Source organism: Cervus elaphus, chromosome 5 (assembly GCF_910594005.1).
Source record: "Cervus elaphus chromosome 5, mCerEla1.1, whole genome shotgun sequence".
NCBI lineage: Eukaryota > Metazoa > Chordata > Mammalia > Artiodactyla > Cervidae > Cervus > Cervus elaphus.
In genome coordinates, this window is record NC_057819.1 from 109,177,116 (window position 1) to 109,204,520 (window position 27,405).

Sequence of the window (27,405 nt, forward strand, 5' to 3'; positions counted from 1 at the left end):
CCACTGAGAGACTTCATACTCAAGATGCTTCTTGGGAATTGGGGCGGAGGTCTCTTTCTTCTGTAACTTCTTCCTGCTGTGCCTGGGCATAGGCCTGCCTAGCAGAGCAGAAGTCTCTCTATACCTGACCTAAGTTGGGGTGTTTTATATCTGAAACCAGCTTTTACTCTTGTAATAACAGCAACTTAGTTTGAAACTGTCAGCGCCTCTCAGAGGTAAAATAGACAGGGGCCAAACAGGACACCTAACAGGATGGTCATCACTGGTCCCCAGAAACAGGAGGCACTGCTGGGATGATTGGCTGGTGGTCAAGCAACAGAGCTGTGTTCTAAGAATCTTATGTTTAGTCTGAAGTTACCATCTTCCACCTGGGTGGGGGCTCTAGTTCTGTAGAAGAACTCAAAAGACATTGTTATGCATTTTTTTTTTTTTTTTTTGAGTAGGAACCAGGACCTGTCTCAAGGCTGTACCACCATTTGATTGTTTCCCCTCTGTTTCTGTATTTTTTTCCTTCTCTGATTGGCAATTCTTTGAATCTACCCTTTGGAACTCAGGGAAGGTCAAGGAGGCTGAATAAAGCCTATATTTTACAGTACAGCAGATCTGTACTCCAGAGTCGCCACCCCGCAGAGTCCTGTTCAGTTTTATTTAGGGAACAGGGCAACTATGACTGTGATAACTTTTTGTCAAAATGGGGCATAGGACCGCCTCAGCTTGGAGAAGAGACACTGAATTGGAAGTATTCCTGAGTTCCAAGTCTTAGATCTGAGCCTTGTATGATTAAAATCTCAATCCCTTGGTCTGCCATTTTGTTGTAACATACCCAGTTAGTAGTAGCTAGAGAAGGGATAACTGGAGTTTTAATAGACAAAGTAAATCTCTTTCTTTTAGAAGAATAGACCTGAAATCCAGTCTGGACCTGGCACTTCAGGGAGACTTGTAGCCAGATGGCCAGTTGCCTAGTTTTATAAAAAGTAAGGTAGAAGTTACTAGCTTCCAGCAGACATTGTTTTGAGAATGGTGGCATCTAAGCCTGACACGACTCAGAAAACTCAAGTGTTTAGCAATACAATGTCTAATCTGAAATTACACCCATAGTAACACCTGGTTATTTCCCAGGATGTCTGAACCATAGCTGAGTACTCTATTTTGACTTTTAATTGTAAAATTTTTTCTTTAATATCCAAAGCAGATGGCACCATTAATGATGTCAGTGTTTCTCTAGGTATGAGAAGATGCAAGAATTGGGACTCATAAAATCTCTTGAAAAGACCTAACTCTCTGAAGGCCTGTTCTGCCAGTTTTTCCCAGAGCACAGAACACCTCATTCTTGATCTTCACCCTGAACTCCTTTCAGGGCCGTTGGAAGTCAGCAGTTGCAGTGGCCATGATAGAACCGCTGTAGATGTAGATGGCAAGTGTCAATCTTCAGTTGGCAAAGCCCCTTTTTGCTCACAAACTTGACCACGACTTTGAGGGGGGCATTTCATGACCATTTTATCCCATGGTGCTGAGAATGTCCATTCTCAGGTTTGGCAAAGATTTTGTCGACCGGCCTCTCAATGTGCTGTTACTGGATTAGGCCATAAAACAGTATCTAAAATTCTCTGGACCACCTGTCTTACTAGCCTCTTGGTCCAGGAAAACATTCCCTCTTGTTGCTTTTTCTCATATCTAGAGTTACACTGTCATCATCATCGATTTCATAAGGAACTATATATTATTCTATCAGAGGCCTCAGTCACACATCTGGCACTGTAAGAAACAGCAATTCTGTAAAACAGGTGAAATACAAAGAACGTAGCCAGCAGTATTAGTCAAGTCACAAGTAAGACCTAAGAGCTTCTATAAGATGTAGCCCAGTGTATCTCAGGTCGTCTGACTTAGTCTACTCTGTACGAATCTTTTATCTTTCAGGGAAATTATACATTGGCACCACCATCTATAAGGCACACAGCCCAGTTTTCTAGTGTTACTAGACTGATTATCTTTAGTATGATTTAATTGTTTTTAACACAGAGGAGACTTTAAACCTAAATTACCATAGCCTAGTGTTATCTATATAAATCTATCTCATAATTGTGGGAGATTTCTTTTTCTTTTGTTAAAACCTTTTTTTGTTGCTCTGATTGAGCTTGAGGAATAGAAAAAGGCTCAAATTTATAGCCAGAGTCAGAGTAGGCATTATTAATTGGCCCAGTAAGGGGATCCCATCTGGTAGTATCATAGTAACCTGAATATGACTATAATTTTTCCAAGTAAATTTCTTCAGGGCCAACCAGTTAGAGTCTTGTAGTAGAGAAATTTACCAAGGTAACCCAGAGCTAGACACATATAATTGGCCACAAACCCAACAATTGGATTGATTTTTAAAACTAGCATAGTATCAGGCCTATGATAGAAAAGCATTTGATTTATATACAAAGGTCTAAGAAGTCAAGAGAACACTATAAACAATCATACGAATCAGGTCCGGTATCTTGGACAAGCTGTCTACCTCTGATGTCGTTGTCTTCTCATCCTGGTGTACTGTAGTTTTTCTTGTTTGAGCATCATTTTAAGGTGAGATCAGGTCAGCTGTCTTCTCTATAGACCAATCCAGTGTAGGGGCCTTTGGAAATGGGAATTAATCTAAGAGTTAATTTCCCTTCAGTTTTATTCTGTATGAGCTAGTTAAGAGTACCTGATAAGAAGTCTTTCCATCCAGGTTGGAGACAGTCTCTTAAATTATGTCTTTTTTCAGTCCTGGTTGCAGGTCATGAGGCATCTGATCTTCGTCCAAAGATAGATTACTGAGACAAGCTTCAGAAACAAACTTTTACATTAATATCACATAACAGAATTGATCATAGACTTTTTATTTTGCTGAAACACTTATAGGATCTCAGACTGAACTTTTAATATAAAACAGGACTGGGAAACTCACACCAAAGGCTTATCACAGATTTTGCCTAACAAATCTAGGTGAACTCTTTTCTTTTAAGGTCTCAAAAATTCCTTGAGATTTTTGTACCTGTTAGTGAGATAACCTTTTTAGCTCATTTGATAAACTTACTGGAAACTTAAGAGTTTTAAATTTCTGGAGGAGTCAGATAGAAAATACAATTGTCTTGTTTATAATGTGTAATTTTACCAAATTATTTTTATAATTAGTTTAAGAGGAAGGTTTTTTTCTGTTCCCGGAAAACACACAATTTAAACCTGTAATTTCTCAGATAGAAACCATAAAAGTTATAAGCATATTCGCTGGTTCATTCAGTCCTTTGTTAACTTTTGTGAAGTCATCAGGTTTTTCATCAGAATACCAAGACATATCAAAATGTTAAGAACTCTATATTTCTAGGATATCTGTATTAGTAACTTTTTATACATTATAACATGAGCGGATTTATTACTCATTTGATAATCTTTTTCATGTAATTTAATCAACCAAATAAACAGTTTAATATCTCTCTTTGGGATGTTTCAGGGGCCCTCTGAAACACCCCAAAGTTAGCTAGATGTCAAAGAAACTTCAAAAGAATTCAATTTAGGAAGTTTTATCAAAAAGATCAATTAAAAGCTTTAGAACATTTGGTCAGATTCAGTCAATGTTGATGGGTGTATCATTTAGCTTGTTGATATGTCACAATGGGCGCAAATACCAAGGCTCAAGGTCTAGTGAAAGTCAGCTCCACCATCTTGGACCTAATTAGCTCTAACCAGTTTTCTTATGACCGTGTCATTTTAAACAAAATCTATTTATTTAACTAATTGTAATCTAATTTTAGAAAATCTTGATCATGCATAACTCTTTTTAGTATTTTTTTACTTTTTTTTTACTGAAAGCACACTTCCTGCTTTCCTTTAGCAGCCAAGAGCTAACTTTTATATTAGCATTTTATAGATTGGTGAGCATAAATACCAGTGATAATTTCTAAAACCCTTGCTTTTTTAAAACATTTTAGGATGGCATCAAACATTATTCATTTATAGTCCCAAATCTCTTTAGTTTTTCTGTAAAAAGAAATCAGTGTTTAGTAGTAAGTGTTTCAAAATCTTATTTCATTTGGAAATGACCTAATTATTTAATAGACTTTCAATACTTAGTTTAGCACAACCCTTAGAAATTCAAGTTACGCCAATCTGGGGAGACTATTGTAGACAGATATTTTTAAAGAATAATTATTCTTAATAGAGTTTATATATAAACTCATACCTCATTTACATTTTTTAGAAGTTTTTTCACTCGAGGTAATTTCTTTGTTGACAAACTTATAATAGGTATAATATTTAACTTATATTAAACCTAGGTACAATGAAAATATTCTACTTGATGTTAATTACTCTAAGACATGTCTATATTAGATAGGTCAACAAAAAACATTAATATCAGGTATTTAATACTGAATATTTCCCAGTTCACCTGAACCTGGAATTTATTGTTTAATTTAGAATTATTTGATTTGTAAGCGCTTACCTTTTCAAAGCCAATTAAATAGAGCTCATTTACAAATTAACCTAAAAATATTACCCAGAGACAAAAACATACCAAGACATATTTAGACAGACACACTCTAAGATCTAGCTTCATTTTCTAAGTTTGGTCATGAATTAGATATTACAATATAAAATTTACTAGTTTATAAAAAAAAGCTGAAATAAATAACATTTTTAAAGGCTTTTTTCTTTTTTTTCTCAGTCTCAGGAGTTAGAGATGGTCTAGATAAGTGTTCCTGAGAGCCCTGGTCTCAAGGCACAGGGAAAGAAAATCAAGCTCTAACAAAATGGTGGCAGGTCTAAATGGTGGCCAGACAAAGCAAAATGGCCATCACAAATCACAACACAGAACAGAGTTAAAACACACATATAAACCTGGCAGTCCTCATCAGACACTCTCTTAAATACAAGAATACAGTCTCTCAGAAAACCTTTTATAGAGACACAAAACTTCAGATGTCTTCAAAGATTTCAAAAGGAGGAAAGGAAGCCAGGTTGAAAGAAGGGGGAGGAGGTGGGAAAGGGGGGCAAAAGGGGTGGCCTTACAGACGTCTCCTGCCACCTGCAGACACCCAGGCGTTACGGGACTTTTCCCTGGGCTTCCAGAAAAGGGAGGACTGGAACTCGGCCCTACCAGAAACCAGACCAGAAAATTCGAGTTCTCTGCCAAGAGGAGGTGATCAGTCTCCAATCCTCAGCTCAAGCTGAGGCCCTTCGACCAGATTCCTGCGTCCAGGACCGGGGGACTAGAAAAACGGGAAGGATAGGAAGGGCTAAGGAGAGGAAAGAGAGAGGGAAGGGGAGGGAGGTCAATAAAGTCTCTTGTTCCTTACCGGTTGGGGCACTCTGGCCAGTTGTCCGCATCAGGAGGAGACCAGGGACAAAAGGGTCCCAGTTGCGGCCGCTGGGTCTGGTCCATTGGCAGGCAAGCTGGCCCCTGAGTACCCCGAGTGGTCAGGATGTCAGTCTCAGCGAAGAAGATGTCCCTTCGTGGTCACCATTTGTTGCAGGAAGGGGGACCCCTTCCAGGGCCCGAAACTGGGCTCTTGTCTAACACTCGGAAATGAATTGTCCGAGGAGACACATGCTGACAAAGCAAGAGATTTTATTGGGAAAGGGCACCCGGGTGGAGAGCAGTAGGTAAGGGAACCCAGGAGAACTGCTCTGCCGCGTGGCTCGCAGTCTTGGGTTTTATGGTGATGGGATTAGTTTCCGGGTGGTCTTTGGCCAATCATTCTAATTCACAGTCTTTCCTGGTGGCACACACATCGCTCAGCCAAGATGGATGCTAGCAAGAGGGATTCTGGGAAGTGGACGGACAGGTAGTGTCTCCTCTCGATCTTTCCCGAACTCTTCCGGCTGGTGGTGGCCTATTAGTTCCGTATTCCTTATCAGGATCTCCTGCCATAAAACAACTCATGCAAATGGTTACTATGGTGCCTGGCCAGGGTGGGCAGTTTCAATCAGTGTGCTTCCCCTAACAATATGATTCAGTGACCAGTGTTTCACTTGTATCTTTTTCTGGAATCTTTAATCCACTGTGGGGTGCGTGCTCAGTCGTGTCCACATGGCCTGTAGCCCGCTAGACTCCTCTGTCCGTGGAATTTCCCAGGCAAGAATACTGGAGTGGGTTGCCATTTCCTTCTCCATTAATCCACTATACTTTAGTCATTATTGTGAGGTTGGGTGTATTTTTAATTTTTATGTTGCATGCCCCCCCCCCCCCCCAATTTTAAAAGGTGGATTCCTGTTCAGAGCTTTGAGCACTTGGAATGCTAAAGTGTTATAAAGGAAAACCGGTTCTCTTCTCTACTGATACACTCCCCCCACCCCTACTGCCTGCTGAAGTGTTTGAGTAGGACTTCCTTTCTTGAATATATCAACTTTATGTCTTTAAGACATAATGTATGTCTAAAGACACAATATAGTCTTTAAGAATTTATGTGCTAAGTATGTTTAAAAGCAGTTGATAAGACCTTAAAATGGAAATGTTAGTAATAAATATAACTAGAATATCAGGTTCCTGTGTATTTTCTTCCAGATTTGTTTATGTCCTTAAGAAATAGTCAAGTCACAAGTTGTTGTGGTTGGAAAGTAACCTTTGGATCTAGGCTTATTCTGACTTGATTGTAGGTGAAATGTTCCACTGAAAGTATAAGCTCTATCTGTATGTTCAGAAGTATCTGTATGATCACCCAGTAGGCAGTTTTGTTCAGTGAATTATACCTTCCTTATTTTGTAATCACCAAGTTTGAATTGAGTTCCTTACCTGCTCTTGATCACATCAGTCCCATGTTTTATGCTACAGAGAAATGCTTCTATTTTAAATCTTTCTTTAGAATAAAAATATGTTCTTATGTGGAACACCAGCACCATGAAGTTTTGTTTTTCCTTCCACTCTAGAAACTCTGCTATAAAAAGTTTTAGTTCCTAAGTCAAAAATAATTTTTTCTTTTAACCGTAGTTACCATCTTGGGATAGTTCATCTGGATCCGTAATAGAAGACTTTACTGTTTCTGTAGGCATCAAAATATAAAGAATCTTCTTCTTGAATTATATTTTGTTTGCATAATTCTTATTTAAAGCACCTTTTTTCTTGATTTTATGAAAATATGCTCACTAAAAAAAAAAACAACAACAACTTTAAAATAGTAGAAAGTATAACTAAAGGAAGCAATCCCTCAGTCTTCATGCCACATCTGGTTGAGTAGTTCCCTTAGTGGTTACGGCGACTTCCTTCTGCACCAGCAGTACAGGAGAGCTCTTGTCTCCCTGGGCTTTCCCAGCATTGTCATCATTAAAACTTGCCGTGCACATTTGTTTTAGGGGAAGATACAATTTCGTTCATATCGACTTTTTATTTATCTGTAAGTCAGTAGTGATAAGAGCAGAAATCTGAATCTTGTTAGTAAAACTTTGTTAATAAATTTGATTTATAGAGAGGGGAAACCACCTTTTTTTCAAATGTGTAATGTTACTGTCTAATCTTTCAAGGATAGAAATCTAAAGAGCAGATTAATTCAATCATTTATTAAATAAGTATTTATTTCTGATTTTCCATGTGCCAGACACTGTCTGGGTATAGCAACAAAACAGATATCTGCGTTCTTACATCTCAGGTAAAGTATAGTAGATGACTTTCTGTGCTATAGAAAAAAATGAAGGAAAAATAAGACTGTGGCTGTGGGGGCAGGGGATGACATCTTTAAAGGTGTCAGGGAAGGCCTCACAGAGCTGGTGATTATTAGGGAAAGCCCCACAATGGTGAGGTTGTGTGCCAAGAGAATATCTGGGGAAAGAGTTATCCAGGTAGGATAAAGGGCAAGTACAAAGCCCTAAGGCAGGAACGAGCGTACTCTGTCTGAGAAACAGCAGCAGAGACGAGCAGTGTGGCTGGAACACACAGAGCTCCAGAGGACATAATTGGAGATGAGGCAAGAGAGGTAATGAGGTCCAGATTGTGCAGGGCCTTTGCAGTTATTGTAAGGACTTTGGCTTTTATTCATAGTGAGATGGAAGTCATTGGAGGTTTCATCCATGATTAAACTAAAAAGGTAATGGCAAAAAATACTTAGGTTCAAAAGTTTTTTTTTTGTTTCTTATAATTCAGGTATTAACTAATGGCTCCTGGTGAGCAGTCATACAAAAATTTAAACATTTGTGCCAGTACTTAAAATTTCCCAGAAATACAAATCTTAAGTATTACATTTAAATTCAGAGAAAGGAAGTATAATAGGAAAGCCTGTCTATTGATATTCATTCCTGGGTGGCCCTGCTTTATTACCGAGTTCTTATCCTGAGTTATCTTGCAAAAAAAGTCAAGGATGTATTCTGTGGAAGACCGTGTATTCACCCTTAGACATTGGAGAAGATATATGCATACCATATGTACTCTTATTTTATTTTAATGCCTTGTATAACCACCATTTATACCTATAAATACCATTGCTGGCACCCAGAAGAAGCTTGTTGTGTTGTAGATCATAGCCCCATCTAGATCCTAGCCCCTACCACTGCTCAGAGGTATCACTGATCTGACATTTGTAGTAGTAGATTCTTCTTTGTGATTTCACCAAGTACGATTCATTGCAGACCAATATAACTTAGTTTTGTCTGTTTTTGAACTTTATATAATTAAATGGAATAATACCACATGTGTTCTTTTATGTCTTCTTTCAGAACCTAACTATATGTTTGTAAAGTTCATCTGTGTTGTTATGTAGAACCATAATTTAATTGCCATATATGTATTGCTGTCATGAACGTATCACAGTTTGTGCAGTGTTCTGTTGACATTTTTAGTTGTTAGTAGCATTGCTGCTGTGAATGTTCTCATTTATGTGTGCTGATGGACATGTGCAGGACTTTCTCTGGGCCATATTTGGGGGTGGAATTGTTGGATCTTTAGTTAGGGGCTTCCCAGGTGGTGCAAGAATAAACTTGATTTCTAAAATGGTTGTACTAATTTGTCTTTCTACACACAGAACAGGGTGAAAGTGTTCCTGTTCCTTCTAGTCCTTATCACTATTGTCAGACTCTTAAATTTTGCCTGTCCACTAGGCCTAAAAGTGTGCATTCTAATTAACTGAGAAACCAAAACCTTAAACACAGTTGGTGTTCAGTAAATATCTGCTAGATGAATTTGACCTGACTCTTGCTATTTTAAATCTTCTAGTCATGACTTGTCCTCTTTTAGATTCAGTAGTTTAGTATGGTTTTTGGTGAGGGCTCAAATCAACTGCTGATAGTAACTAGACTTGGTTAACCAAAATAAGAGGAGCTTGTTTGTACCAGGGTAGCAGTTAAAGATAGCATTTACATTTTCAGGAAAAGATTCTGTTTTTTAGGAATCACCCACAATGTATGCAGTATTTCCTTTTCTCATAAAAAGGAAGATAGCACCAGAATTTTCTGCCTTGCTTATGTTCCCAGAAGCCTAGGAACCATTTTTATCCCTGATTTTGAGTGACTTTGTAGGATATGGTAGATTATTTAGGGTGGTGGTGGTGGTGGTTAGCTAAGATATCTCACCGGTCTTCAATAGCAACCTCAGTGTAGCAGCTGTTTATTAAAACCATAGGATGCATAGCTTTGTTTATTTTTATTTTTATTTTATTTTTTTTTTATTATTTTTTTTTCCATAGCTTTATTTAAATGCATCTTGCTTCAGTGTAATTGATCCACAGAGCACTTTTTATAAAGGGTATTTTACATAAAAACTTGATAGTAATTCTTTCAGCAGTTTGTGAAGTTGCTGGCAAAAAATGATTGCTTTTATAATTGCTTTTATAAATGATTGCTCTTATAAATGTTGACATGGGGCAAGCCACCTATTTCATTATTGCTGTATTCATAGGCCAGTTCATTAGAAGAATTAACTTGAATTTTTCTGACTTTAATTTCTAAGTATAATCTTTTTGAGAGATGACTAGAAGCTAGAGCACTCAGAACTAGTGATGAGATACAAGAATGGTAATTTTTGACTAGTAAATCCTAGCTAATGTATCACTTGCTTTTGTAAAATTTTCTCTTTTCAGAATAGCCTAAGTAAGTAAAGACTTGTATGAGATTCAGAATCGTAGGTCTGATTCATCATCTCTATTTCCCACAGAGATTTCCTGTTAGACAAGACAAATTAGAGTCTTCCTACTGACTTGGTGAGTTTTTACATAGTTTTATTTTAAACATAGTTTAAGATCATGAGGACAGAAGTGGAATGAAATGCATAGAAGTATTTATCATGACTGTAAAAGATACACATCTTGAGTGCAATCTACTATCTCATTTCAGTGCAAATAGTATGTAAAGGTGGAAGTCATACAAGGTGAGCATGTAAGTTTTTTTTTTTTTAATGAGCATTACAATAAGTGTTAAACATTTTTCATAACTGGTTTCAAAAGAGGTTTTATTCTAAATATTCTTTCCTGGAGTAAACCAGAGTTATTTATTCAGGTCTTCTCTGGTAACTGCTATATATAGGGTAAGGTTTTACACTAATTATGGAGATGAGAAAAGATGTTTGGATTTAAAATTTTAATTAATGGTTGATAATACATGATCTGGACATTTTTAGAGTAAGATTATTTTTCTCCCTAGAAAAGATCTTCAGAGAAATTTGAATTATAGCTTATAAAAGGGAGATACCTTAAAGCAATTCATGGGCTTCATTTTACTCTATATATAAGAAGTTTGATTTTGAGCAAATTGTCTTTGTGTATGTACTTTAAAACTCATCTCTCTATGTGTAACTTAGATATTTCTACCATTCTAGCGACCATCTTGAAAATTTTGCTTGTGGCATGAGATTCTTACCTCAAATGTTTATGTATGTTTTTATACAGTTTTATTGGATAAAATAAGTGTTATTGCAGTTTAATCTTTTTGATTCTGCCAAATCATCAGGAGCCAGGAAATTGTGTTCAGACAGACATTTTAACTTTGACCTGTTTTGTCTGCCTGTGTGGTTTTACTTTTTCCTTGCGTCATGAATTTTGGAATGAACACTTCAAACCGAGAACTTCCTGCTCATCCTTTGTCCTATTTAGTTTAGTTAAAACCTTACCATTACCACAGAAATTGGCTTATTTTTAAGAACTTTAGAAAGGAGAATTTATTTTTTGCAGGTGGTTTTAGGTAGGGAACATGGATCCATCAGATTTCTCTACTTAATACCACACTTGAAGAAAATTAAAGCATACGTATACCTCAGTATCTCTTTTGTAGTTACAGAGAGGTCTAGATGTCTCTCATAAAAAGTTTCCAGAGAATACTGAATTCTATACTACTAGATAGTAGTTGTTCAGTTGCTAAGTCGTGTCCAACTCTGCAAACTCATGGACTGTATGTAGCACACCAGGCTTCCTTGTCCTTTGTTATCTCCTGGAGTTTGTTCAGATTCATGTCCATTGAGTTGGTGATGGCTATTTAACCATCATGTTCTCTGCCATCCCCTTCTCCTTTTTCCTTAAATCTTTCTCAATATCAGAATCTTTTCCAAGAAGTTGGCTCTTTGCATCAGGTGGCCAAAGTATTAGAGTGTCAGCATCAGTCCTTCCAATGAATATTGAGAGTTGATTTCCTTTAGGATTGGCTGGTTTGATGTCCTTGGGGGGACATCAAGGGACTCTCAAGAGTCTTCTCTGGCACCACAGTTCCAAAGCATCAATTCTTTGGTGTTCAGCCTTCTTTATGGTCCAGCTCTCACATCTGTACATGATTAAATAGCTTTGCTATGTGGATGTTTGTTGGCAAAGTGATGTCTCTGTTTTTTAATACACTGTGTAGGCTTGTCATAGCTGTCCTCCCAAAGAGCAAGTATCCTTTAATTTCATGACTGCGGTCATTGTCTGCAGTGCTAGATAGTATGTAGTAGTAAATGCTGAAGAGAATTGGTTGCCCTTGTAGTAGACCAAATCCTCTGGAGCAGGTGGGTCTTTTCAGCTTCTGAATTAATGAATTTATCCCAAATTGTATACCCTAAGGGCAGTTTAGAATTTCTTCTTTGGTGTGCATTCTTTGGCCCCTTCTCTAGCAAGATTGTGTTAGCAAGAAATATTTTTAAATGTTTTGACTAAAACATTGGTGGGCAAAGAGAACTGCTTGTTGAATTTGGCTTCTATAAAAGCCAGAGGACCCTGTGAGGTTATGCAACCTCTGCCTATTTGTTTCATAAAATGACTCTTTAGTTTTTTAATTCATTACGGATTGGACATGCTTAAATTGTATTAAGGCCAAGCCACTCATCTATTTGCTGTTTGAGTTTATAAGATTCTTCATAGTTGTAGTTGAGGGGAGAAGGTGAAAAACTGTAACTTCTCAAATCTCAAAAAAGCTTTGGGCATATAATTATATAATAGTCTCTTAACCATAAGGTTTTGTACCTCTTCTTCCTCTTCCTTCTTCTTTTTTAAAATTCTGTTCCAGCTCTTGTTTTAGACTAAATTTTCTCAACCTAGAAGTCTTTGATAACATGTGGGTTGTGTTAAAATCTTCATTTTTCCTAAGTTTGCTCTTTGTGGCCCTAGAGATTTTTGCCCAAGCCATTCAGTGGAATCAACACATTGTTATTATTATTTGTGAAAAGAGAAAAGTTGCTGATTGTTTGGTTCTGCCTATATAACTTCATTTCTAAAGGTGTTTTCCTTTGGAACCGAGATCCGCTTTGAAGTGAAATATAGCCCCTTTATAGTCAGATTTGTTTGCTGATTTGAATTCATGTCTTTCTATTTTAGCCATCTCCCAAATAATGGATTTTGAAAGTGATGTGTGGAGAAGCTTAATCTGATGAACACTATCTGCCTTTTTCTTTTAAAGCAGTTGGAGGAAGTCGGCTTTTTTGTTTGTTTGTTTTGTATTTTATCCTTGCAGGGGTTTAGTAATTAACAACACCAGCACATCACCTGATGAAAGAACCCAGACTTTGTGAAACCTGTGCTTGTTGCACTCATGGTTTATTCTGCAGGATCCTCCATTCAAGTGGAGACAGGAATTTTTTTTTTTCTTTTACGTTGTTACGTAGATGTAGTTATTTGTGCCTGAATTAAAAAGCAAAACAAAAACCCAAGAAGTCTTTTTAAGTTCTAAGGAGATGAAGTCCTGCAAGACTGTTGAGTGTCACCTACCTCTTTCCAGGGCAGATCTCTGCATTTGGAGCAGAGCATGCCCTCCCTGGGGGGCTTCCCAGGTGACGCTAGTGGTAAAGAACTCACTTACCAATTCAGGAGACATTAGAGATGTGGGTTCGATCCCTGGGTGGGGAAGATCTCCTGGAGGAGGGCATGGCAGCCCACTCCAGTATTCTTACCTGGAGAATCCTGTGGACCGAGGAACCTGATGGGTCCATAGGGTCGAAGAGTCCGATATGACTGAAGCAACTTAGCATGCACCACACACATGCTCTCCCTGGACATATTTTTCAGGTAGGGGATTATGCTAATATGTCTATATCAACTTCTCTTACATAATGGATAGTTTTTGGGTAGAGGGAATGATTCCCTAGCCCTTAACTTAAATTGGCAATCAATTTTTTTGCTCTTTGATTTTTTTTTCTAACTGGAAAAGTTGCATCCAGATTGAGAATTATTCTGTATTTTAACCTTTGAGCTGGCTGCTGAGGTCTCCTTGGGGACAAGGACACTTTGTAGTTATTTATAACCTATAGGGAAGGGCAGTAAGACTGTAAACAGCCAGCACATGCTGAGGTTGGGAGTCAGTGGGAGCAGTCTATTGTTTATTCCTTTGCTTTCAATGACTTGAAATTCTTTCATGTATCTTCTTGTTCATCTTCATTTTGACTTTGGATGAGCCTTACTAGCCAGGCTATTTCTGTAAAAGTCTTATCTCATAACACACTGAGCAGAAGAAAAAAATAGCCTTTTTATGTTCAAAAGCATAGCTAACCCTCACAGTCATTTCAGAGTCCATGCTTGCCTAAGAGATCTGTAAACTGGGAAAACCTTAATGGTATTGACATGCATATGTAATACTATACTTGTTTCTGAGTTTTCCTTATATGCAACAAATATACAAGCAGTTGAACTCTTGGTTAGATAAATATTGACTATGGTAGAAAATAGGTTCTGCATCATAGCCTGGTATAGAAAAAACTTAGTAATATATCTGGACGTGTTTTAAAAGTGGATGTGTCTATCTCTGTGTCTCTCTCTGTATGTTTGTTTCTATACACATGTTTGCACATACATATATTTAATGTTAATTATCATTTCTCTACATGTCAGTTTTAAGGGAATCAAACCCTATGTCAGACATGAGAATTATAGATCAATTCTAAGTAAATGCTAATAATCTACCTCATTTTTATCCATATATGGGAATTTTATTGTATAGAATTTAACTTGGAATAACTGAGAGGTCTAGCATGAGTTTCTGACAGCTGCTATAATGATACTTTCAGGATTAACTTATACTGGAAGATTTGTTTATCTTATTTGTTGTGGGTTCAGGAACTTCCCATTTAGTCCTGCACATTTCTCTTTTTTTCTCAACTTTTCTTGGATTTTTTTTTTTTTTTAATCAAAGAAGAATGTAGTTTTGGAATGTATTAAATTAGTTCTTTAACATTGAAGATGAACCATTAGTTTTGTTTTGTTTTTTGTAATGTAATTGCTTTACACTGCTGTATTAGTTTCTGTAGCACAATGAAATTCATCAGCTGTATGTATACATGTATCCCTTCCCTCTTGGACCTCCCTCCCGCCCCCTCCACTTACCCCCTAGGCCATCACTGAGCACTGAGCTGACTGCCTGTGCTACGCAGCAGCTTCCCACAGCTGTTTTACACATGGCAGCGTGTATGTGTCAGTCTTCATCTCCCAATGCGTCTCACCCTCCTTTTACCTCCGTGTGTCCACGTGTCCAGTCTCTATGTCTGTGCCTCTGGTCCTGCCCTGGAAATAGGTTCATCAGTACCATGTTTCTGGATTCCACATATATGCATTAATACATGATGTTTTTCTCTTTCTGACTTACTTCACCTTGTATGACAGACTCTGGGTCCATCCACATTTCTACTAGCCACCCAGTTGTGGCTGAGTAGTATTCCATTGTATATATGTGCCTCATCTTCTTCATCCATTCTTCTGTAGATGGACATCTAGGTTGTTTCCATATCCTGAAAGTGAAAATGTTAGTCAAGGCTGACTCTTTGCGACCCCATGGGCTGTAGTCCATCAGTCTCCTCTGTCCATGGGATTCTCCAGGCAGGGGTATGGAGTAGGTTGCCGTTCCTTCTCTAGGGGATCTTCCCAACCCAGAGATTGAACCTGGGTCTCCCACATTGCAGCCGGATTCTTGACCATCTGAGTCACCGTGTCCTGGCTGTTGTAAATAGTGCTGCAGTGAACGTTGGGGTACATGGGCCATTTGGTGGAGTACATTGTACATATATATATTTTTTACATGTGTCATTTTAAATTATGGTTTTCTCAGAGTATATGCCCAGGCTTAGTTGCACTGCGACATATGGAATCTTAGTTCCCCATCAGGGAGTGAACCCTCATCCCCTGCTTTGGAAGGCAGATTCTTAACCACTGGACCACCAGGGAAGTCCCTAAAATATTTTGTTTTAAAAGTATGCTTGGATTCCTGTAGCTGTTATTCATTCAGCAACTCCTATTAACTAGAGCTCATTAAAGAAAAATATGATCCCAAAAGACAGTAGTCTAGTTAGTCAGTAGCAATTTCATTGAACAAATATTTATTGAATACCTATTATGATACCATTTTAGGCATAGGGGAATGCTGTTCTCTCATTGTGCTTTAACTTCTTAGTGGGAGAGACAGTAGACAAGTGAAAATATAAAAACAAGGCAATTTCAGATAGTGGTACTAAAAAAATGTGAGTTCGTTTACTGAATTTGTGAGTCTTCCTTGTTTTGTAAAGTAAGTTCATTTGTATCATTTCTTTTTAGATTCCACATGTAAGGGGTGTCATAGGATATTTCTCCTCTGTCTGATTGAACTCATGGTTGCCAGGGGAAGGGATAGTTAGGGACTTTGGGAGGGTCATCTACACACTGCTGTGCTTAAAATGGATAACTAACAAAAGCTATTGTATAACACATGCAACTCTGCTCAATGTTATGTGCCAGCCTGGATGGGAAGGGGATTTGGGGGAGAATGGATGCATGTATATGTATGGTACTACCACAATGTTGTTAATTGACCATATCCCCAATACAAGATAAAAACTTTAAAGTTAAAAAAAAAAAAATGTAAACAGGGTAATGTGATGAAAGAGGCTATAAGTAAGGACTGCTTCTGAACCCGTGGTCAGGGATGACCTGTCTGTGGATACTACATTTGACAGGACACCTAAATGATAAGAAGAAGCCAGCTGTGAAAAAATATGAGGGAAGAAAGAGCTTTCCAGGCTGAGGAAAGAGCCTGATGTGTTCACCAGATAAACTAAAGGCCTGAGTAACTAAAGCCTGATGACAGAAGAGTAAGTGTTAGGTGAGGTCAAGAGATATACTGAAGCTTTGGCCATCATGACAAAAGGCAGATTTTATTTGGATAACAATGGAAGCCACTGAATAATTCGTCTTGTTTCTCGTAAGGGTCTGATTTATAAGCCCTCTTATACCTTAGAGGAATTAATTGTACAGTCTGCTAATTCTCTTTAAGATATTTTTATTCACTATTTGAAAAGGTAATATAGTCACATGGTTCAAAATTCAGTAAGTACAAAAGGGAACATAATGGAAATTTCTCCTTCCCATGCAAGTACCAGTTTCCTTCCTTGGAAGTAGCCAGTGTCCCTAGAGTCTTGTATAGCTTTACAGAGATATTTTATACACACACACTAAATATTTTTGCATGTTTAGATAGAAGGAGCTTCCCCATTCCTTTTTAAAATAAATATTATTATTACATTGTCTATACCATAATTTATTTAACCAATCCCCTGCTGATGGACTTTCAGGTTATTTCCTTTTTTTAAGTTGTTGTGATTGCAAATAGTGCCACATTGAAAAACCTTTTATATTTGTCATATTAAATATATCAGTAGGATAAATTTCTATATGTGGAACTGTTAGATCAAAGGGTATTTGTATTTCTAATTCATTTTAATATATATTTCCCTTCGTGAAGTTTATAACAGTCTATACTCCAATCAGAAATACTCTCCTTACCCTAGGCAGGTGTTATCAAACATTTTAATCTTTGCAGAGTCACTGGGTGAATTAATGTGTGGTTTACTCTGCATTTATCCATTATAAATGAGAGTTGAAATTGTTTTCACATATTTAAGAGCCATTGATATTTACTTGTCTGTAAACCATTGGCTGTTCTTTGCCTATTTTTCTGTTAGGCTGTTGATTTTTTTCTTCTTGCTCTTTAGAGTCACTCAATTCTAAATCTCCGTGTTATAGAATTGAAAAAAAAAAAAAAAAAACCACTACAATATTGTAAAGAAATTAGCCTCCAACTAATAAAAATAAATGAAAAAAAAAAAAAAGAAGGAGAAAAAAAATACAGTGTTACATGTCAGTTATATCTCAGTTTTGTTAAAAAAGCAGTCATCTTTAACTTGTAAATTTTAGGAAGCGTGTACCTGACGTGAAACACGAGAAACCCATCTTCCTTTGCTGATTGAAATCTCTCTTGATTGCCCCTAAGAAGTGTCTCTAAGTTTTTTTTAAAAAGTGCATTTAAATAAATAAAAATAAAAAGTGCATTTAGTGTTTTGTTAGACTACACTGAGGGCTTCCCTGGTGGCTCAGATGGTACAGAATCCACCTGCAATGCAAGAGACCTGGGCTTGATCCCTGAGTTGGGAAGATTCGCTCTAGGAGGGCATGTCAACCCACTCCAGTATTCTTGCCTGGAGAATCCCTGTGGACAGAGGAGCCTGACTGGCTACAGTCCATAGGGTCTCAAAGAGTCAGACATGACTGAACGACTAAGCACAGCACCGACTAGACTGAACTGCAAAAAGTTTACTCATAACAAATATTCAAAAGTCATTCAAACCTTGCAGCAGAGGAAATCAGTATGACCTGTAATTTATAGGGTAATGAGAAAGAAGATATTACCTCCTGGGCTGTACATGATTGAGCATATGTAACAGAAGAAATACAGACACTCCTTTGAGGTCCCAAAAGTTTCTTAAAAATGAATATACCCAAGTCTTTCTATAGTTTTGTGTGTGTGTGTCAACAGTCTTTTTGGCATCTTCTGTTTTGGAAAATGCAGACGTCTCTCAAGTTTAAAATAGTTAACGACATTGGGATTTTTCCTTACTTGGAAACTGTACCAGGCTTTAAACCATGAAAAAAAAAAGTTACAGGTTTTTAAAAAGTCCCTAAAAAACTATGCTTTGGCAAGAAGCCATATTCCCAGCCTTCTAGCTTGTGCATGTTTATGTATTAAACCATATGAAATTGCCAATTTTTGACTATCTTTGGCCTACAAAAACAATGATTCAGTCTAGTATCTGCATAATTTTATCCTGTAATTTTAAGACTGATGGATATAAAGATACCATATATGTGATATGCCTGTATTAATTGTTTGTTTTTAAAAAAAATTCTCTGGAAGATGGGATCAGATTGAAGATGGAAGAATACTTATTAGGAATAAAAGATTTAAAAACTGCACAAGCTATCAGGAGAATGGATATGTGTATATGTATGGGTGATTCCCTTTGCTGTTCACCTGAAATTATCACTTATTAGCATTGATAATTTCCCCTGAAATTATCACTTATTAGCATTGTTTGTTAATCAGCTAAACCCCAATACAAAATAAAAAGTTTTTTAAGAAAATCCTTAAGGGTTGAATCCCTTTTCCACTAAAAAGAAAGACAGAAAGCAAGCTGCACAAGCCGTCTATGTAGCATTTTGCAGAGCACGTCTAGCCTAGCTCTGGCCTGTCTCTGGCGTGTGCCACAGGTTAAACTATTGGGATGTTTCTTTCTATTATACGGGGAATTCATCTTCTCTCCTGGAAGTATCCTGATTACATAAGAGTTCAGTTCGAATTACTGATTTATGGTTTCACAATGAAGGGAAAAATAACCAATCTTTTTCATCTTATAGAATGAAGATACTCTCAGAAGAGGTGTAGACTCATAGGTCAGGATTTAATAGAGTGAACAGGAAAATAAATGGTGGTATATTACAGATAGGGCTTCCCAGTTGGCTCTAGTGGTAAATAACGCGGCTGCCACTGCAGGAGACATAAGAGACTTGGGTTGGATCCCTGGGTCGGGAAAATCCCCTGGGAGAAGGAAATGGCAACCCACTCCAGTATTCTTGCCTGGAAAATCCATGGACAGAGGAGCCTGGTAGGCTACAGTCCATAGGACCGCAGACTGAAGCGACTAAGCACGCATATAACAGATACGTTCAGCCTCCGAGTTGTCAGCATACGGGGAAGTTTGCTAAGCTTTGGAAAATAAATTTCTTGTTAGAGAACTTGCGAAGTCTTGTTTCAACTTGTTTGAAGCCAGGAACAGTATATGTTGATGCTTGTTGTCTTTCTCTTAAAGATTCTCAAACCATGACCCTCAAATAGACCTCCTCTTTTCTAAAATTGTTTTTCTGCTGGGCGTCTGTGGAAATTGGCATGTAGTCCTGAAGAGTTCATGTACCACCAGGCTACTTTGCTGATGAACATGTGTTTGCACATGGTGCCTACTCTGAGTGAAATTAATTAGACTTGTGCTATCCTAGTCAATTTCCCTCCCAGCCAGTTGTGTGGTTAGAGCTCCTTAGAGTCTAAAACTGATTCTCTAGTTCTACTGACTGCTGGGTTGGACATTTTTAAACAATTGGAAGATGGGTGGGTGATATTATTTAAAAAAACAAACAAACAAAAAAAAACCCACAGACTTGTGTACAGAATAAATGAGAAACAAAAAAGATAGGAAAAAATGGCCAAGACAAGTTGTACTTTATTTTCTGGTTGTAATAATGGACCATAGCTCTGTAGCAACAGTTAATCCATTAAAATAAGCTGGCTTTTAAACTTGTCTTTTTCTTAGGCTTAGAGAATTCCTAAATTATTAATTGTTAGATAAGTTTGAAGTATTTTTTAAACTTGAACAATTAGTATTTTATGTATTACAACTCAAATTAGTATTTTATGATCCATCAATAGAGAGCTAAGCCTGCACCTCACACCCATAGAGCCAAGTTTTATGCTCTTAACTAACATGTAAAATTCACATCTTCATTGCCAGCCTGCCCAAAAGATAGTTTTAATTGGGAATTTTGAAATTCCATTCTGGTTCCTACTGGCAGTAATGGTAACTGGATTTATAAAACTGCCTAAGGTGCATTTACTACTAGATAAATAAATGGGCTTCCCTGGTGACTCGGATGGTAAAGAATCTACCTGCAATGCAGAAGATACCCCAGTTCCATCCCTGGATTCAGGAGGATCCTTTGAAGAAGGGAATGGCCACCCATTCCAATATTCTTGCCTGGAGAATTCCCTGGACCGAGAAGCCTGGCAGGCTGCAGCCCATGGGGTGAGAATGTGTTTTCCATCAAATGCAAGCCTATCTTGAACACAGGTCTCTTTTCTTGATATTATCATGAAATCTTGAATTGCATAAACCAGGGAGGCCCAAAGACCATTGCAGTGCTTAGTTTGCTGGCTTAAGTAAACTAGCACATCATGTGTATAAATCTTAACTTCATCTGTTATTACATGGGATATTTTAATTATAAACACATGTAGGATAGTGTTAAAACCAGTAGGGACTCTGGTAATACTAGTGGTATTACTCTGTGAGGGTGCCCTATGTCTTATTAATACTCTTCCATGCTTATTACTTAAGTAGCTACTGAATGCGTATGAGTTGAGTGATTTGGGGGCAGGGGAAAGTTATTCATTTATACCTCTTTCTATGAAGGATTTGAGGCAGTTTCCGGAAATACTTAACATATCAAAGAGTAAAATAAACAGTTTAATGACTTATAGCAAAATTAGTAACAGTGTTAAGAAAATAATAAAGCCATAGTACAGTAATAATATGAGCTATATAGAATATAGAATGAGCCATGTGAGCCTATAGTTTCAAGACAAATTTGTCTCAGAGCTTCATAGTAGTCAAGCACAGAGGACAACACAGTCATTTAGAAGATTCGTATTGTCTGTCCCTAACTAAAAATAAACCAGGAGTTTGGGAAAGAAATTTCTCCCCTGTATATTGTAAACTAGACAATGTATGATATAATGAAATAAATATATCCTTTTTATGCTATTCCTACAATTAATATATTTTAAAGATAAAGTAGAACAGTACAAAGGATATTATACACAACAGTAGTTGTCATCCCAAATTAAATGACATTTGTATTGTCATATTTGCCTTAGGTTGTCCTAATTTTAAAAGAAACATGAGAGATCAACTTGAAATGTCTTACATTCTTTTCCCAGCTTCATTCTTTCTTGCTCCCCCATCCTGAATCTGCTACATAGCTTGTCAGTGAATTTTTTTCACTTCTACTGTATGCATTAAAACTCAGTGTTCAAAAAACTAAAATAATGGCATCCGGTCCCATCACTTCATGGCAAATAGATGGGGAAACAATGACAGACTTTATTTTCTTGGCCTCCAAAATCACTGCAGATGGTGACTGGAGCCATGAAATTAAAAGACGCTTGCTCCTTGGAAGGAAGGTTATGACCAACCTAGTGAAGTGAAGTGAAGTCACTCAGTCGTGTCTGACTCTTTGCGACCCTATGGACTGAAGCCTACCAGGCTCCTCCATCCATGGGATTGCATATTAAAAAGCAGAGACATTACTGATAAAGGTCCATCTAGTCAAAGTTATGGTTTTTCCAGTAGTCATGTATGGATGTGAGTTGGACCATAAAGAAAGCTGAACACCGAAGAATTGGTGCTCTTGAACTGTGGTGTTGGAGAAGACTCTTGAGTCCCTTGGACTGCAGGGAGATCCAACCAGTCCATCCTAAAGGAGATCAGTCCTGGATATTCATTGGACAGATTGATGCTCAAGCTGAAACTCCAGTCCTTTGGCCACTTGATGCAAAGAACTGACTCATTTGAAAATACCATGATGCTGGGAAAGATTGAAGGCAGAAGGAGAAGAGGATGACAGAGGAGGAGATGGTTGGATGACATCACCAACCCAGTGCACATGAGTTTGAGCAAACTCCGGGAGTTGGTGACGGACAGAGAAGCCTGGAGTGCTGCAGTCCATGGGGTCGCAAAGAGTCAAGACACAACTGAGTGACTGAACTGAACTGTATGCAAATATCTGTAAATAATATATAAATCTTAAATCTGTGTAAATAATGTACTGCACAAGACATTCCAAAACTCTTTTTTCATTAGTATTGTGTTTGATCTCATCTCCATGGTGCAGTTCATTGCCTTTAAATCCTGAAATAGTTTTCCATTGTATGGAAATAACCCAATTTAGTTACCTATTTCCCTCCTACTGGATTTTTAGTTTGTTTATAACTGCCACATTGAACGACCTTGTCCATGTCTTCTTGTGCCTATGTGCAGTTTTTCTAGGGCAGTGGTTCTCAAAACGATCCAGGACCAGCACATCAGGGTCACCTGGGAACTGGTTCAGTTCAGTTCAGTCCCTCAGTCGTGTCTGACTCTTTGTGACCCCATGGATCACAGCACGCCAGGCCTCCCTCTCCATCACCAACTCCTGGAATTTACCCAAACTCATGTCCGTTGAGTCGGTGATGCCATCCAACCATCTCATCCTCTGTCGTCCCCTTCTCCTCCTGCCCTCAATCTTTCCCAGCATCAGGGTCTTTTCAAATGAGTCAATCTTGAGCATCACGTGGCCAAAGGATTGGAATTTCAGCTTCAACGTCAGTCCTTCCAATGAACACTCAGGACTGATCTCCTTTAAGATGGACTAGTTGGATCTCCTTGCAGTCCAAGGGACTCTCAAGAGTCTTCTCCAGCACCACAGTTCAAAAGCATCAATTCTTCGGTGCTCAGCTTTCTTTATAGTCCACCTCTCACATCCATACATGACTACTGGAAAAACCATAGCTTTGACTAGATGGACGTTTATTGGCATAGTAATGTCTCTGCTTTTTAATATGCTATCTAGGTTGGTCATAATCTTTCCAAGGAGTAAAGTGAAAGTGAAGTCTCTCAGTCGTGTCCGACTCTTTGCAACCCCATGGACTGTAGCCTACCAGGTTCCACCGTCCATGGAATTTTCCAGGCAAGAATACTGGAGTGGGTTGCCATTTCCTTCTCCAAGGAGTAAGCATCTTTTAATTTAATGGCTGCAGTCACCATCTGCAGTGATTTTGGAGCCCAAGAAAAGTAAGTCTGCCACTGTTTCCACTGTTTCCCCAGCTATTTGCCATGAAGTTATGGGACCGGATGCCATGATCTTAGTTTTCTGAATGTTGAGCTTTAAGCCAACTTTTTCACTCTCCTCTTTCACTTTCGTCAAGAGGCTCTTTAGTTCTTCTTCACTTTCTGCCATAAGGGTGGTATCATCTGCATATCTGAGGTTATTGGTATTTCTTCGTGCAGTCTTGATTCCAGCTTGTGCTTCATCCAGCCCAGCATTTCTCATGATGTACTCTGCATATAAGTTAAATAAGCAAGCTGACAATATACAGTCTTGACATACTCCTTCCCCTATTTGGAACTAGTCTGTTGTTCCATGTCCAGACTTGTTAGAAATAGAAATTCTTGGACCTATTCCAAACCTGATAGGTATACAGTGTTTAGTAACAGCTATTTTATTTACTTTTTGTGGCTGGTATTTTTATAGGATAGTTGGTCTTTTTCTTATTTATTTTGTAGAAACAATTTATGTATTACTTCTTATATAGCTAACTCTTTGCCATGTATTGTAAGCTTTGTTTGTTTTTTGCTTTGTTCATAGTACTTAAAAATTGTATTCACTGCTGTTTTTGATGTCTTTTATGTTTAGAAAGACCCTGGAGGGGAGAATTTTGAGTTGGATTTGGTTTGCTACTGGGACACCCTGTTGAGATGTGTAGCAATTATTTAGGAATGGTCTGAGGCTTATGAGAGAGGTCAGAGTTGGAGATGTGGGAAACATTTATATAAAGACAGAAATTTGACACTGTTGTGGATAAAATTACCACAAAAGAGAATGTAGTTTGAGAAAATGATTCAAAATTAAACCATGGGAACAACAGTGAAGTAAGAGAATCCAATAAAAGATATTGAGGAATGATCAGAAAACAGAGAAGGCAAGGAGAAGAATCTGGAAAATCAGACACTGGTGAAGTGTAACAAGAGAGATTGTTAATGCTACGTAGAAAGGAACACATCTAAGAGAGGGGTGAATGTTGCCCTTCAAGAGAGCAGCTAACAATGGGTTAAGAAATAGAGGACTATTCTTCTCTTTTCAAATTTATTTTTAATTGGAGGATAATTGCTTGACAATACCGTGTTGGTTTCTGCCATATATCAACATAAATCAGCCATAGGTATACATAGGTCCCCTCCTCGTGAACCTCCCTCCCAAGGACTATTCTTATTAATAAGTTTGCACTGAAGTGTAGAAGATAAGACAGTAGTTGGAAAGGTAACAAAGTTATTTTCCTGTAGGAGTATTTGTATTTGTACCCCCAAGGGAAGGAGGCAGTAGCAAACCTGTATGTGATGTTCACCATGCTGTCTTCTCTTTAGGAAGTCGCTCAGTCATGTCCGACTCTTTGTGACTCCATGGTCTGTAGCCCACCAGGCTCCTCTGTCCATGGAATTTTCTAGGCAAAAATACTGGAGTGGGTTGCCATTTCCTTCCGTGTCTTCTGTGTCTCCTGCATTGCAGGCATATTTACCTGTTGAGCCATCAAGGAAGCCCCTACTTTAAGTACCCTTTGAGTAAAGGGTACTCAATTGGTAAGATAATATTAATTATCTTATATAAATTATATGTTATATAAATAATTAGTTTTGTGCAGAAAATTAAAACAGGATTTTATCTTTGTGATGAGGAGACTGCCTTAGGTTAGGTGAGACTGCCTTAGGTTAGGTGATCTTCTCTGAGGTCAACATTGAATGCTAAGCAGTCATTTGAATGATAACTGCAATGCATTCCAGGCAGGAGACAGAGTTTCCAGTCTCTGGAAGGTCAAATGGAAGTAGTAGGATAGTATGCTAATAAAATTCTCTTGCTTCTTGCATCAACCAGGGTGAAGAAACAATAGAAGTTTTTGTCCCCTGACTTCGGAAATCTTGTTTAACCTTCAAACTGGCGATGTCAAGGGTTCCAAGTCCTCCACCTCCGGCAGAAATGTCGAGTGGCCCTGTAGCTGAGAGCTGGTGCTACACACAGGTAGGTGCTTCTTGGGAGGATTTTGGTGGACAAAAGGAATCAGGTTTCTTTTCTATGTTGACTTTCCTGCTTTCTCTGAGTCATACATTTCAAATAGGTAAAGTACATGTCATCTTTCCGTTCCTTGGTTTTCTACGAGGAATCTGAATGGCCTAGGCCGCTGTTTTTCACAGGAGGTTGAAGGAGAGAAATCTTTGAAACTAGACCTAGTCTCTACATCTTCCTTGATGGTAATGTGTGACTCTGTTGAGCAACTCAGGGGGAAGCTAGGTTTGAGATTTGCAACCCCAGGCAGTGGTGTCAATATCTAAATCATTAAACACTGCTCTGAGCAGAGGTTCATTTTAGGTGTGGCTTAATCACATGCTTTCCCAACATTGTCTGTGCTTTTCTCACTTTCCATCCAATATTTCTCAGAAACTGAAAAGAAAAGCAGTGGAAGCAGTTGATCACTGTGAGATTTCTTAAAATGTAGACGAGGGATGGAAAAGGATGAGCCTCTATGCTGGCTGAACAGTGCTATCTTCTTATGGGATTATGCAAAGGGAGGGAGGGGGAAATTATCTGATCTCCAGCCTGTTTTTCAGGTTGCTCACTTCCTATATAATTACTTCCTGGTTTTCTATCAACAGATCAAGGTAGTGAAATTCTCCTACATGTGGACCATCAATAACTTTAGCTTTTGCCGGGAGGAAATGGGTGAAGTCATTAAAAGTTCAACCTTTTCATCAGGAGCCAATGATAAACTGAAATGGTGAGGAAGAATACATTTAGCTGTAAAAATTTTTCTAAAAGTTGCCTGTTTTGCTTGGCTTCATGGAAGACTGTCTGGAACGTAAGATCCTTGATGGCAGGGACTTTGTTTTGTTCTTTATTCCCCAGTGTCTGATACATAACAGATGCTCACTGTATGTTTGTTGAATTAGTTCGGTGAGTGTTTCGGGGTCAGCAAGCTCAAATGGCTGTAGAGTAAAGTCAGTGAGTTAAGAGGGGCCAGTATTGTAAATAATATCCGTACCTGGTGTGAGTGTTGACCACTTTGCAAACTAGTTAGTGTCCTAAAAGAAGTGGTGGCTACAGCTCCCCCTGACTATAGCCAGATGTGAATAAGGTCTGACCATTGCCAGATTCTTTGATTTTTCAAGAAAAACAGAAAATCTAGCTTTTATAATGTAATAGCTCTTGATTTTTAGATTGCCTGTTTTTTTGTTTTTTTTTTAGTTCTCCCACTTTATTGCTACCAACCCATCTCCCTCCACCCTCGTGCACACATGCTCAGTCACGTAATCCCATGGACTTCAGCCCGCCAGGCTCCTCTGTCCATGGATTTTTCCAGGCAAGAATACTGGAGTGGATTGCCATTTCCTTCTCCAAGATTGCCTGTTTTTAAACAAAGGAGATTTATTTACTTGTAACTGGAATGCCCAGGGTATAGGATATCTTTTAAAGTAATTTGATCCCAGAGCCAGGCCAATGGTTAGATTAAGGACCCATCACTCTCTGTTCTGCCCTGCTCTCCACACTGTTTGACATCTCAAGATTAGCTTCCCTTGTGGTTGAAAGTTGACTGGCAGTAGCAATGGGCATCTTCCACTACCAACCAAGTCTTTAAACTTTCTCTGAACTGTGTGGCCAAGAATGTGTCAGAGTGCACTGATTGGTTTAGATCTAGGTTCCCTCAGTTGATCCCTGTGGCAAGGGAAATAGGATCTGGGAGGGTGGGTCAGTCCCTTCCAAACCATGTCTTCTCTTGAGGAGCTGTTTTGTATACAACCATGTTCTCCCTACAAAGCCCAGAGTACATAGCTATGAACCACCATTTTGACCTCTGTTAACCCACTGAAAAGTTCAGTGACTTTCCATTCATTTGGTATTTGTTGGCCATGTACTTTAAGTAGTGAATTACTAGGTGCTGAGAGAATTCTTAGGCATTGTATTTAAATCCACATCTTTAGCACAATGTGTTGTGATGTCTGTGGTGTATGCACTTCCCAGAGAAGCAGTGAATTGGGCCACCTGTTTGAGAAAGGTGTCATAATACTGGCAAGGCCTAAGGATGCATATGGCCTATGTATTATACATGGTAAAACAGTGTCTGAACCACATGTAGTTCAGCTAATGACAT

General features: G+C 38.3%; 1 protein-coding gene across 2 annotated transcripts in view; it reads left to right on the forward strand.

Annotated features, from left to right (window-relative positions):
- LOC122694885 (speckle type BTB/POZ protein) overlaps positions 1–27,405 on the forward strand; it is an 83,311-nt gene that overhangs the window by 37,250 nt on the left and 18,656 nt on the right. The window contains exons 2-4 of one of the 2 annotated variants that reach the window (XM_043904240.1): positions 10,091–10,136; positions 25,137–25,280; positions 25,913–26,034. In XM_043904240.1, coding sequence (XP_043760175.1) covers positions 25,203–25,280; positions 25,913–26,034 — 200 coding nt within the window. In that variant the 5' untranslated portion in view covers positions 10,091–10,136; positions 25,137–25,202. The remainder of the gene's footprint in view (positions 1–10,090; positions 10,137–25,136; positions 25,281–25,912; positions 26,035–27,405) is intronic. The other variant, XM_043904241.1, reaches the window with a different exon arrangement.